Below are 13,673 nucleotides of genomic sequence, written 5' to 3' on the forward strand. Positions count from 1 at the left end.
TCTTTATGCACATCACTAGGTGTAGGAAATAACACAGTCAGAGCTATCTGTGTAAAGAAAGAGGAATGTGTCTGATCCTATTAGCTCTGTTAGATTCAGTCAGAAAACTGAAGAGTTAATAAGACACTGTCAGACACAGTGTGTTGTCAGCTTACACACACATTCCTCATAACTCAAGAGTTTCTTTGCAGTACTTCTAGCATCTCTAGAAATCTGTAAGGTATACTACAGACAGAGTATCCATGGTAAAATTGTTCAATTAACTATAACTGAGTTTTATGTTTGATACCTGGAGTAGCCCCTTCATGTCTTTATGTGTTAAATAAGTGGTTGAATTAAGGGATCTAAGATGCCTTCCCCCACCTTCAGCAGAGCATCCAGACTGCTCTGATCAGCCCCTGGAATTGGGCAGCTGGCTGTACAGAGGACAGACTCTAAATCTGATGCCACCCTAATGTTACAGTCTACACTACCATGTATGTTTATAGACACACAGATGAGTAGTTAAGTTTTAATGCCATGTCTGCAAAGGCTAGGTGCTTCCACCAACCTGTGCTTGAGCAGTTTCAGGGCTTTGAAGGTAAAGGGTGAGAATCTGATTTGCTGAATTAGATATGACCTTCTGGGACTTTCAAAATCTGAAATTCTCTTTTATCTGGCTCTGCAAGAAGTACCTGATACTGCAGGAAGGCTTGTTCAGCACATAAAATCATAAAAATATGGAGAAAAGTAAAGCTGTTCAGGAAGGAGACTAACAAAAGAGAGCCCATCTATCAAATACACTCCCCTCCACAGGTACAGGATCATTACCTCATCTCAAGTTTCCAGTTTCCCCTGAAGCTAGAGATGCTGGCTAAATACTTAGCCCACTTTTAGCCAGTCATCATATGATCATACTTTTCTGGAGTCAATCAAACTTTTGTTTCAAGAAGGAAGACCAGAGCAACTTTGCAGCCACTACAGTGTAACTTTGATTCTGTCTTCAGTTACGTGGGATATAATGGACCCTTGCTGTTCCCACTGCTGTTCTGGGGACACATGACCAGCCCAAGTACATGGACTCCTCATTCCCACTGCTTTTTCAGTGGAGGTCTGAATTAGACCTTGGAGGCTGATTCCAAAACTAATGTTCATAAATTCATTATGAAAAATATGACTTCAAATTTTACTTCCAGGCTCAGAGAAAAGTGCAGGATACAGGAGAGCCCCATGTCATTTACAAATGGCATCAGAGTACAAATCCAAAGGGAAAGAACCTTCGGTCTCAAAACCTAAACTCTATTTTAATTATATAATTACGGGTAATAAAAAACCTGTGAAACAAATAATTTACAATTCAAATAGTAATATATCTTTAATATATTAGAAATATAGTTTAAAAATGTCTCCATATTCTTAATTAGTATAAAGTTTAATTTTATGCTTTGTATAGAAATTATAGCTTTACTTGTTACTGCCTCAGCAGAAGGAAAGAGAAAAGTTCCTCAGCAGCTAAATAGCATTGGGCAATTAAAAAATATTTCATTTTGCTCTTTTTTGGTAATAGAAAAATAGCCTTTAAAAATACATAGTTTAACATGGGCTTATATTAAAGTAAAATTGTGTATTATATACAGTAAGGCAGTATATCATATATTATCCTGCTTTCTTTTTCATTTTGGTTTGTCTGGACTAGGATATGAATGGGATGCAGCTTTCTGTCACATTGAAACTAAACAAAATATATTTAGAATAATTTGTTATTTTACTGCCATTTGTAGAATATATTTGCTTTTGTATATGATTTGTCATGTACAAGAGCTCCTTTTTCTCGAGGATTGAGAAGAAAGATAAAGAAAACAATGCAGCGTCAGAATGCATTCAGAAGAAAACACATTGTAGGTAAGAATACAGTTGTGCAATGATTTATCTAATGGAGGAACTGCTCAGATTGCTATGGTTTGCTGACTCACCCATAACAATTTCCATCTTTGTTGAATCTGTGGTATTTCCTCAGGCTTCATCAACCAACAAAAGTTTTGCAGAACTGAATAATTATTTTACAGAGTATTTTTCATGATACACAAGACCCATTTCCTCATTTCCCTTTGTCAGAAATGTGTGCTAGTAATACAGGATTTACATCCATGACTATTACCTCGACTCACAGATTATTTTATTACCTGTACAATGCACATAGGAGGATAGGCTTTTGGAGGCTAGGCTTTTCCGAAGAGCTGTTTGCTATGTGATTTTGTTTTACTGTGTGTAACTACTAAGTATGTGCTGTACTAAGAGGTTATTTAAAGGAGGGCATAAAGGAAGATGGATCCATGTAGTCTGATCCACTGTTGTCTCTTCTGGAGTCACTTGGAGTTGTCGTGCTGTAGCTCGTATTCTTCTCAGCTTGACTTTCCTGAGGGTTCTGAGATGTTTCTGGTACAGGTTCTTGAGATACAGGTGTATTCTGGCTGCGCTGATCTGGCAATAGTACTAAAATGTGATGGTCCACAACTGTTGAGACCTTGGTATATTCTTTGCTGGTTCCTGGAACAGTGCCTTTTTTGGTCTTTCCATTGTTTTCTTTATGTTTCAGTAACAGTGTTGGTTCCTCATCTTGTCTGACTTTATGAACTTCTACATAGTCCATTAGTTTAGGATTCAGGAAAGGTGACTTGTTACCATGTTCATTTTGTCTGACCTGCACTGTGGTTTGGTCAGTTTTGGTATACTCCATCTCATTTATCTTTTCCAGGTCATCATACACAGTTTCAGCAATAGGATATAGCGACTGACGACTTTCTTCATTTCCCACCAAAACTGGTGAAGTGTTCACATTTGTGGTGTTCAGTGTTATCTTGAATGCCTCCATAGTGCTGTGGTAGGCAAACATAGCAGCCTGATTACTGGGTAACTGAGCTGCCAGCCATGTGCACGACTTTATACTCTCACAAGGGAGTGTTTTCTGTTCTGAGGTCGAGGCCACACACCGAGTGTCCCAGCTCCCCTTCCCCCCTTTCTTTTCTTTAGCTCTTACATCTTGTGTTTGAAGAGTAGATGGAAGGCTGCGGGATTCCCTGCACTTCACAGGGAGGAGAGAAGGGCTATCACAGCTCCCTCGGCCTGAGTCACTGTCTGTTTCCTTGAGAATAATTTTTGCATTTTTACTTGGAGTGTCATGACTTGGCATGAGCTGCTGATCCTCACTGTCCTCTACCTCTAGATATTCTATCAGTAGTTCCTCGCAGTCTGATGTTGGAGGGAAACCATGGCAACCAAGAGCACTCAGTAATTCTTCAGATTTTCCTGTCTGAAGGTATAATGAAGAGGATATAATTTTTCATTGTCAACCTTAAGGATTATATGACTAGAACAATTGTGAACAGTCTACATATTTGATGCACAAACACTTCGACAGTTACATTGCTAGACCTAAACCTGATTTCTACTGTTGCAGAAAATATTGAAAGAAGGGAAGAATAATTCCTGAATTTCCTCACTGGGGAGACAAACCTAAAATTCATGTTGTAATGTGGGAGGAGCAGGGAGCTTTTGGCAGGTATAGGTCTCCTGAGATTAACAAGAAGGAAATGGAGGAGAACTACAGTGTAGACATGTCCTGCCTCTGCAGCATAGCAAAAGACCGTGAAAAGCATCTTCCATAAGAACTACAAGGAAGTTCACAGAGGCATTTTCTTATGCCCCAAGGAACAGGGCAGTCACAAACCCTGTTCTTAAATTCCTGTTACAAGTGAAAGACAAAACTCTGACTCACACATATCCCCCACATACTTAACTGGAAAGTGTTGCTTATTTCCAACATTGAGTAATTGAAGCAGTTTTACACATTACTGTGGTAACTGTGTTTGCTAGTACATAAGTTGGAAAAGCAAGTTATGGTGAATTCTTTTGTTGTTGGCTGTGGTACTCACCTCCAGCAGATGTGTATCTATGCCTTTTATCTTTGGTCCTGGAACTGGTGGCAGGATAAAGGCCATCATTCTAAAAAAAAAACCCAGAGCAAACATACCAGCTGTAAATACAGACACTAGCTCACTATTTGTTCTCCCACTTCCTCAGAATATGACTGAGATTTTAAACACTTCTCCCATATCTTATATATCCCAGTTGGACCTCTGTCTCCTGTCTGCCTCTCAAGCTGTGTAATTGACAAATCCAGTTACAGCTCATACAGTACCCTTAGATGACTTATAAAAAACATACTAGCAATACAAAAGTTATTTAACTGGAAAAGTAAAATTAGTAATGTCCTTTTAATTGTCATCTGTCCCTTAACCTCCAGTTCTCTAATACCATTGTAAATTCACCACTGCCCAAGAAAGAGTGAAGTGAGGCACAGCTCAGGAGGGCTAGTGGGGCTGTCTGTGCATGTTTGCCTGTCACCTGATTACTGCTAAACAGGATGGCTTTTCCAACCACAGTTTCTTTCCCTTTCTTCTACTCAGCCAGTATTTTTTGTTGGACTTGTACAAAAACAATAATCTTTGCAACACCTTTCTCTTTCAAATTTGATTGAAATTAGCCAGGATTCTAAGAAATCATTTGGGAAATTGATGGAGAGGCTGGCAGAAAGACAATCTCATAATATAACCTTGTTTACTTTAGGAAATTATGACAAAACCCAAAAACATGTCTCCTACAGAACAGGGATACTCCAAGTAATCTTTGATGAATATTACATGACTAACCAAGATTAGTCAGACCTAACAGAGCTGTCTCTAACTGAGAATTTAGCCTGGTTTCCATAAGAAGCAGAAACACTGCTTTATCAGTTGCGAATTAAGTCAAATACCTATAACTAATAGTTTAAAAGCTAAAGTAAATGGTAGAGGATATTGAATCAAATATTAGAATTCTATTTTTGGAAAGTTTTCTCTGATCTTGGACTTGATGCAATTGTGAAATTGGTGGCTTACCTGTACCCTTTCATAATCATTATCCAGCTCATGATTAAACATATAAGAGATGACAGGACGCCAACGATGATCCACACAACCATATCTTTTACTCTAAAGTCTAAGAAAAAGCAAAATTATTCAAGGACAGACATCTAGCATATGCAGTCAGCATGCCAAAAACCCCTCACAAATTACTTTTATTTTAAAAATTGGCCTGAACTGCCAAATTTATTATCGAACAGAGGCCTTCAGCAGCACAGACAGATCTCAACAATCCCTGTAATATCAAATAATGAATATAATTTTTACTAATGGTACTGCACAGGAAATAAACTGTCTTGGAAAAATCATACAAAAATGCATGGAGAGGAAAATTTTGTCACAGCCAATTATACAGATTGGGTTCAAATCCAGTTGTACTAAATCTGTAGTCATTTCATTATTAAATACATATCATACAATTAATTAAATGCTGGGTAAAGTGACCTAGGATTACATATTTTGAAGGACTTTTGTTGTAATGTAACACTTTTCATACTGAAGTGGTTATTTCATATGAATTCCAGATAAAGAGTAATGAAGTAATGAAGAGCTGTTACTGTCTGAAGGCAATCGCTCTTTGTTGTCTCTGTCACCATTTTAATGCAGTTGCCAGTGTTCTTTTAATTAAAAACTACCATAAAGAGAACAAATGAGGCAACAGACAGAAAGAACATGGTTTAAACAAGCAAAGAAATTATTCAACTCTATCATAAAGTAATGAAGGGGAAAGGTATCTGGGTATGGTGCAGAGATGATAAATATTTGGTTACCTTAGCAATGATGTTCTTGTCTGTCCTAGGGAAACTAAGGGATCTGCATGGATGCCACAAACAGCTATCAAAAAATATAACATTAACTTGCATGTAATAACAATTACAGAAGGGATGCCTGGCCACTCACCAGTAGGGATCTCAATATACATTTCTGGGCTCCACTCACTCCACAGTCCATGGTGGTCTGGTTTGCAGTGAATCTGTACAATGTACCTCTTTCCAGGATGTAAACTAAACATTTTGTATTGTGTTTGCTGTCCAACAAAAATAGTCTGGAAATAAAATAAATGTCACAGCTAAGGTTTTGGTAGTCAAGGTGGTAATATAGAATGATTCTGGATATCTTTTCCTAATAATTGTTGAGCAGGCATGGAATAATGGTACATCTATTTTATTTCTATAGTTTAGCTTTCTAGGAGGTGGGAATGAGATCTGGCTCTGGTGTAAATTAAACTGCTGTATAAAAACACATCATGAATTTATGGCAAATAGGTGAGAAGCTGTGGTAATGGTAGGAACTGCAATGGTGACAGGAAGAGGAGGAGGCAGAGATTAATGAGGGAGGAAGAAAACAGAGATGGAGAAAGAAAATGCAGAGAGGAAGAGGCAATGTGGAGTTGTGGAAATGCACAGGGGAATAAAAAGTAGGTCTTGCAATGGTCAGAGGGAAGTGCAGTGGGAGGGGGATGGCAGGAGGAGATGCAGAGGTGGTTTGGAAGTTCTGCAGACAAGAAGGGCATGGAGTCAAATACCAATAGCTGGAGTCTTTAATTTACCACTCAGCTGTTTAAGTTGTAGATCCTAGCCATAAAAATTTATTATTGTTGGGTGGCCACTACAGTTACTACCTAATGGTTATTTATATAAATTTAAATTATTTTACGTAATGTCACTGAAGCTTTCTGTTATCGAAGAAGTACCTGTGATTAAGAACAAATTATCATGAAAGAAACATGACTAAATGAGAAGGAACAATTTAAACTACAATGCCAATAGGATTAATAAATAATGACCAAAATTAAAAACAAATACTTAATCACTTGCTATTGTACAGCAGCATCTGAGATACCAGCAGGAAATCACAGGTCACACAAGCATTTTTGAAAAATTATGAACTATTTAGAATGTCTGCTTCATTACATTCAGGCATGGGACCTGGCCGACAAAATCTAGCTGGTCAGAAAATATTATCTAGCAAAAACTTGTGACATCCTTACCTCCCATTCCTCTCCTTCTTCAGGCTTTAGTCGCAATTCATATTCAAGGGTAAGCCATCCAGATCTGACATCAGCCTGTGGGGGTGGAGACCACGTCAGGACCAGATACGGTTTTCTCTTTATTGACTTTTTTAATTCCAGGGTTATATTCACAGGAGGATCTGGCTGTACTGTTGAAACAAAAGAACTGTCAATAAGAATCTAAGTGACTTTTTTCCTTGCAGCTTAGGAAGAAATATAAAATGATGTGAGTGAATAGTTGCCATCTCCATTGGGTCTGGTAATTTAGAACTGCTACTGGAATATAGAAATCAAGAGTTTTCAGATAAATTAAGTATGGATTTAGGAATTTTAAACCCCCCCCGAATGGTAGTAAGTGTATTAAACTCATGTTGAGATTTGCCTTAACCATTTATCATCAAAAATATTTTTTCTTACATTTCTATTTATTGTTACTTTTCCCCACAACTGTATTTCAAAGTTAACATCTTTGATGTTATGTTCTGAAAGTTGTGTTCTACTATAATCTTATCAAAGCTTGGCATAAATATTTAGGAACACTGAAAACATGGATGCAGCTAGTGAAACTTGTCTCCTCCATCTTTTACATTCAGAAAACACAACCACATGATCCCTACACTTCTAAGTAAGGATACTTAAAAGTAAACCAAAACACCATATTAAAGCTCTGTCTATATTTCAAAAATAAATCAAAATGGAACACAGGATTCAGACTTGCATCTCCCTCAGTTCAGAGGTAGAGCTTCTGCATATTGTGTATATTTTTACCACTGTCTGATCAAAGATTCATTGGGTCATTGCACTGAGGTAAAGTATAAAGCCATTTCTCCAACAGCCTTTTTCCAGTTGCCAGACTCCTGGCAGCCAGATCCTTGGCAACAAAATGGTTATCAAGGATAATGTTCCGTTCCCTTAGATAAGACCCTAATTACTTGTCCACAGTCACTCTGTAGAAAAAGTCTTATAAAAAGATTATCAGTATACTGCTATAAAAAGCACTAATGCACCTTCTCTTGGGTCTGGAAACTACTTTTGGGTAATCAGATTTAAGTATTATTAGTTAAAAGATTAAATTGATTTCTGTTGCTTATACAGTGGAAAAAAGATTTTAGCTGGATGATGTTTCTTAGGGTTTGACTACAAGAAATATGGAAAACCAATAAATATTTATCTGAACATAATTTTAAAGCTTTTAGCATTTTTGGCTTCTTTGGAAAATAAGATGGTAAAGGGATGAATATTGATTTGTTATTACACTAAGGAATATCTTATTTGTATAAGTTTTAAACTTGAATGTAATCCTATATACAAGGAGAGCTGGAATTAAAATTCTTGTGTCAAAACCCATGATTCTGAATAATTTGGTTCCACAGAAACTACTTTTTAACTCTTACCTATGTAAGTCACATCCACATAATGGGGATCAGAGACATTACTTCCCATTTCATTAGTTGCCCTCACAGTAATATTGTATATGGTCCAGAAAGAGGTGTGCTTTTTATCGAAGTAGCACGAATTGGGGCCTGCAGTTTTGTAATCTGGACATTCATAAACTTTTTCTTCTCTGAAATGAAAGAATCCCAGTGATTAGGTTACACAGACTGCAACACCTGATTTTGGTTACTAGTACTTCAGCATTATTTAGGGCTGGATCTGATTTTTCACACCTGGCAATGTGAAGAAAATCAGAAAACTGCTTCCAGACTAAAGAGTCATTGGACAATCACAGAGACTGTACTAAGCATTTTCCCCACAAAGCAAACACCACAAAGCCTGGAGGATTTAGGCTATTGCAGATGCAGCTGTGGGCTAGTACAGCACAGCTCTTCCTTCTCTGAAAGCCACTGTTCACTGCACAGCCCAGAGCCCTTAAACGTTACAGAGACTGAGTAGAAGTGATTGCTGAGTCTTCTATCTATTAAATACTATGTATTTCCAATGATCATCTCACACTTACAGGAATTCTGCATATTACACTAATATGCCTTCAGAATTTATTTGGTCTTTCATCTCTTGATCATTAAAAAAATAAATCTACTTTGTACTGTCCTTAACATCCATACCCAAGCTTCCCAAAGTCAGAGGAGGGGTAGGAGAGAAATTTGAGTATGTAGTCATTGTTTTCATGCTCTTCCTAGATGCACAGTAACAAAAGAAAAAGTTGTGGATGTGGACCTCTTACTTTGCCATACCTGGCTGGACCAGTATCTGTCTTTTTACATTAACAGTGGGCTCTCAGCTGATAGTTACAGAGTTTAGCATCTATTTAGGTAATTGCAAAGTACAGCAGTACTAGGTGAACTAAAAAGGACCAAAAAAGGTTCATAAGACTTATTGACTCTTTCTTTAAAATGAATGTTTAGCACTTTATCTGAGTTCCAAGGAAAGGTTACTACAGAAACCAGAAAACATTCATGCCTTATGAATACTAGTGCAAAACAAGCCTTATCAGAAGATAAAAAATTTAGTATCTGCTAATTTTGGAAAGTTTTATTTCTAAGACTGCGTGGTTGAAGAGTTTTAGGACTGTGCAGTTGCACTGTTTACTAACAAGCTGTTGATGAGCAATTAAAAGACAGAATTCACAGTAATTATATACCTGTCATTATAAAGAGACCAAGATTTAATATTTCAATCTTAGACATGTTGCTGCTTTGCTGTGATGCCATAACATGCCACTGGACAAAACCATGGACTACAGAAAATGTGATCTCCCAAAATAAGAAACCAATGAGGATTGATTTTCCAGGTCCTTCCAACAAAACACAGAATAACTACACAGCACTTATTACCCCTCTTTGCTGTAAAGCAAACTGTGTTTGGTCAAGAGTCCTCCAGCTGAAGCAGGTTTCCACCAACAAGTAAATGTTTCTTTTTCAGGAGAACGGCACTTTATTATTATAGGCTTTTCAGGAGGTAACCTTTCTGTAAGAGATAAAGAAATGAACTAATTAGTAAGTTTAATCCATTAGGTCCACCTTGAATTTGCAAAATAAAGTCAAACAGAGAACAGGAAAATAGAAAAAACTGGAAAACAGAAAAACAGGAACAGGAAAAAAGAGAAACTTGCTTTGTAGTGGCACAGGAAAGGAGGGACCATTTGCTGCTTAGGGCAACAACTTGCTACTTTCATCTGGATTCAGAATTCTCTCTCACTGCAGCTGCACTGAAGAACAGTTTTAGTTTTCTGCCTGTGGCTTTCTTCCGCCCCAAAATCTAATAAGGAATGTTGAAATACAGTCATAGCAGGCTCTACAGAGTTATTTAAAATACACTCTACTATCCAGTCTATTTTCTATGGTGTTCTGGTTTCAGCTAGCATAATTTCTTCTCAGTAACTGGTATAGTGCTGTGGTTTGGATACAGTATGAGAATAATTTTCATTATTCATTATAGGGATATTATCATTCATTATAGGGATATTTTGTCACTAAGTCATGTTTATCCTAAACCAAGGGCGCCTTTTTGTGTCTCCTGCACCATCAGTAAAGAGCTACAAAACAGAAAAAAAAGGTTGGGAGTGACTATAGATAGACAGGTGACCTGACCAAAGGTCACCTGTTCCACAGAACATCATCTCCAGCATACAAATTTGGGAATTACCCAGAACCAGTGCCCATCAGGATTCAGAAATGGAGTCTGGCATTTATCAGCAGTGGGTGAGAAAATATATTGTCCAGAATTTTTTCCCCTTTTTTATCATCATCATCATCATCATCATCATCATCATCATCATCATCATCATCATCATCATCATCATCTACAATTATTATTATTATTATTATTACATTTTACTTTGTTTTAGTGATTGAACTGTTCTTATCCCAACCCACAGATTTTACCTTTAATTCTTCCCTTCATTCCACCATGGTGATTTATGAGTGGGCAGCTGTGTGATGGTTTGTTGCCAGCTGGGCTTAAACCACTACATACAAAACAAATCTTTTTTTCCAAAAGATGTGTTTAAAGATTATTCTGTTTGTTTGAAAGGTATGCTGTCATTTTCTTTTGATTTTAGGTAAAAAAAGGAAGAATGTAAATGTATGTCTATTTGTTGGCATTCTTGCCAGTAATTTTCTTCTGAAGTACTCAAAATATACAAAGAAGCAGGTCTCATATTTCACTGTAATGTTTTTATGTTCAGTACTCAGGCTACTTGCATGATTGCTCCAGAGCAAGTTTTTATAGTTTCAAGAACAGCACTTAAGAACTGGGCGGAGAAAAATGCTTGAATTTTGAATAGGATGATGCTCATCAAAACCCTGAAGTGATTGAAACTTTTGCAGTTGTGTATTTGTGGCAAAAGTATTCCTATTACATCAATAATATATATTTTCTACTATGTACAGCAGAGAGATTGATTTTCCAAATTTATAATTGCCTAAGGCAGATCTGAAAACGGGATATTTAAAAAGTATTTTTCTATTCACAGTACTTCAACAATATCCATGTCAAATAATGAATAATAAAACTACTAACTGAAGAAGTTTTGAGACAGCTAGGTTAAAGTGTCTTGCAACAAGATATGATGTCATACATATTTAATGTGTCTACTTAAATCCAGTAAAATGCAGATAGTGACTTCCATGTGATAGTATCTGTAAGAGCCATCAGGGCTTTCTGTCTGGGCTCTTATACAAAAAATATTACCTGATATTTATAGCTACAGATAAAATCAACATGGTTTTTAAATAAAGGGATAGGAACAATAAATTATTTAGGCATGTCTGTATCAGAAATGACTTCCAAGTAAATCCCACCTTGTTCATCATAGCTAGTTTCAGCAGAGGATCCTGACCAGATCAACAAGATTAACAAAGCAATTACAAAGGAAGTATGGTAAAATGCACTGAGCGCTACTAAGTACCCATGTGAGAGGCCAGGTTTTCAGGATTTGGCATTTAGGCACCTTCACAGCATCGAACCTGCCACACTTTAAAAGCAATTTACAGAGCAGCAATCATCCACTCACCTTTGGGGATCTGAATGCTTCTTTCTGAGCTCCACTCGCTCCATTCTCCAAGGTCTAGCATGCAACGCACCTGAACAATGTACTTCACCCCAGCTTTCAGGCTGCTCACCTCATAGTGTGTCTGCATTCCTACAGACACTGTCTGTAAAAGAAAATGGACTGGGAAAATAATCAAGAATTGGACCACTTCAACAAATAAACCATAAAGGAACAGGCATGAGGTTCTGACTTCTGAAAGTCAGGGATTTAAGTCGGCTATTTATAAGATATCAATTACCAAGAAGCAAAAGTAGTGATTTAGCAGAAAAAAATCACTGCTGATTCTGATATTCAAGAAAATATTAAACCGTAGACTTCCAAATATGCCATCAGATCCATAATGCAAAGAACATTACAAGTAGTCCAGCCCACATATAAACCCCCACTGAAATACTTCTCAGTGGCTTTAAGTTACTTTCTCAGACTCTTCTAATTTCTCCTCAGAACTATTTCAAAATGCATAGCATTCTCCATCATTAAGCAGCAACAAGCTAAGCAGCATTTAGGACACATGACTATAAGTTTAAGAATGACATTTTATCCTGAAAACTCAGCTGTAGCAGTACTGAAGCTGATTCCTAGAAATTTGGCAACAGGTCGAGAATGTCAATGGAGCGGTTAAATGTGAGTGGGCCACAATAGAATTTCTGAGGGGCAGGTTGCTTCCAAGTGATCATGTTGAAGAGGATGATGATAACTGGTTTTTGTCATACATAACATTAGGATGATTATGTAAATATATTGAATTTCACAGAACACTCCAGTAATTTTCTTTATTTAATCAGATCTAGTTACAATAATTTTTCTATTCTTACATTTTTATAGGACCAATTAAACTGAGACAAGAGAATTCATTTGAATAGAGCACTTATAATAATGAATAGAGCACTTATAAAATAAATGTATTTTTTCCTTACCTCCCACTCTTCCTTTTCCTCAGGCTTTAGTCGTAGCTCATAGTGATACACATGTGAATTAGAGCTGGCCTCAGCTAATGGGGGTGGAGACCATTTTGCACAAAGGTATGACAGGTTAGCAGATGTGTTTGTTTCTAGAGAGAGGTTCACAGGAGCATCTGGCTGAACTGTATAAATGAATGAAAAGTGTGCTATTTAATTTTCTCTCAGAAAAAAACCACCTCCTTTATGTTTTGTATGTCATCATATTATTTTCAGATATTTCAGCAATGTAAAAGAATAATAAAGAAGACTTTTATTTTTCCTTTTTCCTCAATAAGTTTAACTAGCTCCTGATTTCCAACAGTATCAGCAAATCTTAAACTTTATTCTGAATTTGTCAGGCTAAGGAAATACAAATCATAATTTTATAAGGCCGCTCCTGGAAAACTAGAATGTCATCTATTTCATAGCTAGAAAAACTAAGCATATTATAATTAAAATGGTATATAATATGTGTGCAGAAACTAGATTGGAGTCAGGAATATAAAGTTCTACAAAAAGCCTGCATAATGCTCAGGCAGTTATTTTTACCCTTCCAAGACTGCAATGCCAGCAGTTAAAATGATTTTTACATTTGAAGTACTTGGTAGGTTAACCTAATTTGAAAAATTTTATAATCTACATTGAGTCTAATTAAAATACTGCAGACAACTAGAAAGTGAAGCAAATTTTTCACCTAAAGTTAAAATTTTTACATATTCATACATGAAATTCCTACAATCAAGTATGTAGTTACTTAACTTAGAATTAAA

At 36.7% G+C, this 13,673-nt stretch overlaps 1 protein-coding gene across 1 annotated transcript in view; it reads right to left on the minus strand.

The window, feature by feature from the left end:
- Positions 1–2,117: 2,117 nt before the first annotated feature.
- The window catches only part of PRLR (prolactin receptor), an 88,917-nt gene continuing 77,361 nt past the window's right edge, over positions 2,118–13,673 (minus strand). The window contains exons 6-14 of the mRNA XM_066569147.1: positions 12,880–13,046; positions 11,924–12,065; positions 9,744–9,876; positions 8,346–8,515; positions 6,931–7,100; positions 5,841–5,985; positions 4,917–5,016; positions 3,912–3,981; positions 2,118–3,289 (exon numbers count right to left, since the gene is read on the minus strand). Coding sequence (XP_066425244.1) covers positions 2,279–3,289; positions 3,912–3,981; positions 4,917–5,016; positions 5,841–5,985; positions 6,931–7,100; positions 8,346–8,515; positions 9,744–9,876; positions 11,924–12,065; positions 12,880–13,046 — 2,108 coding nt within the window. The 3' untranslated portion in view covers positions 2,118–2,278. The remainder of the gene's footprint in view (positions 3,290–3,911; positions 3,982–4,916; positions 5,017–5,840; positions 5,986–6,930; positions 7,101–8,345; positions 8,516–9,743; positions 9,877–11,923; positions 12,066–12,879; positions 13,047–13,673) is intronic.

This window comes from Molothrus aeneus, chromosome Z (genome assembly GCF_037042795.1).
Source record: "Molothrus aeneus isolate 106 chromosome Z, BPBGC_Maene_1.0, whole genome shotgun sequence".
In the NCBI taxonomy this organism is placed as follows: domain Eukaryota; kingdom Metazoa; phylum Chordata; class Aves; order Passeriformes; family Icteridae; genus Molothrus; species Molothrus aeneus.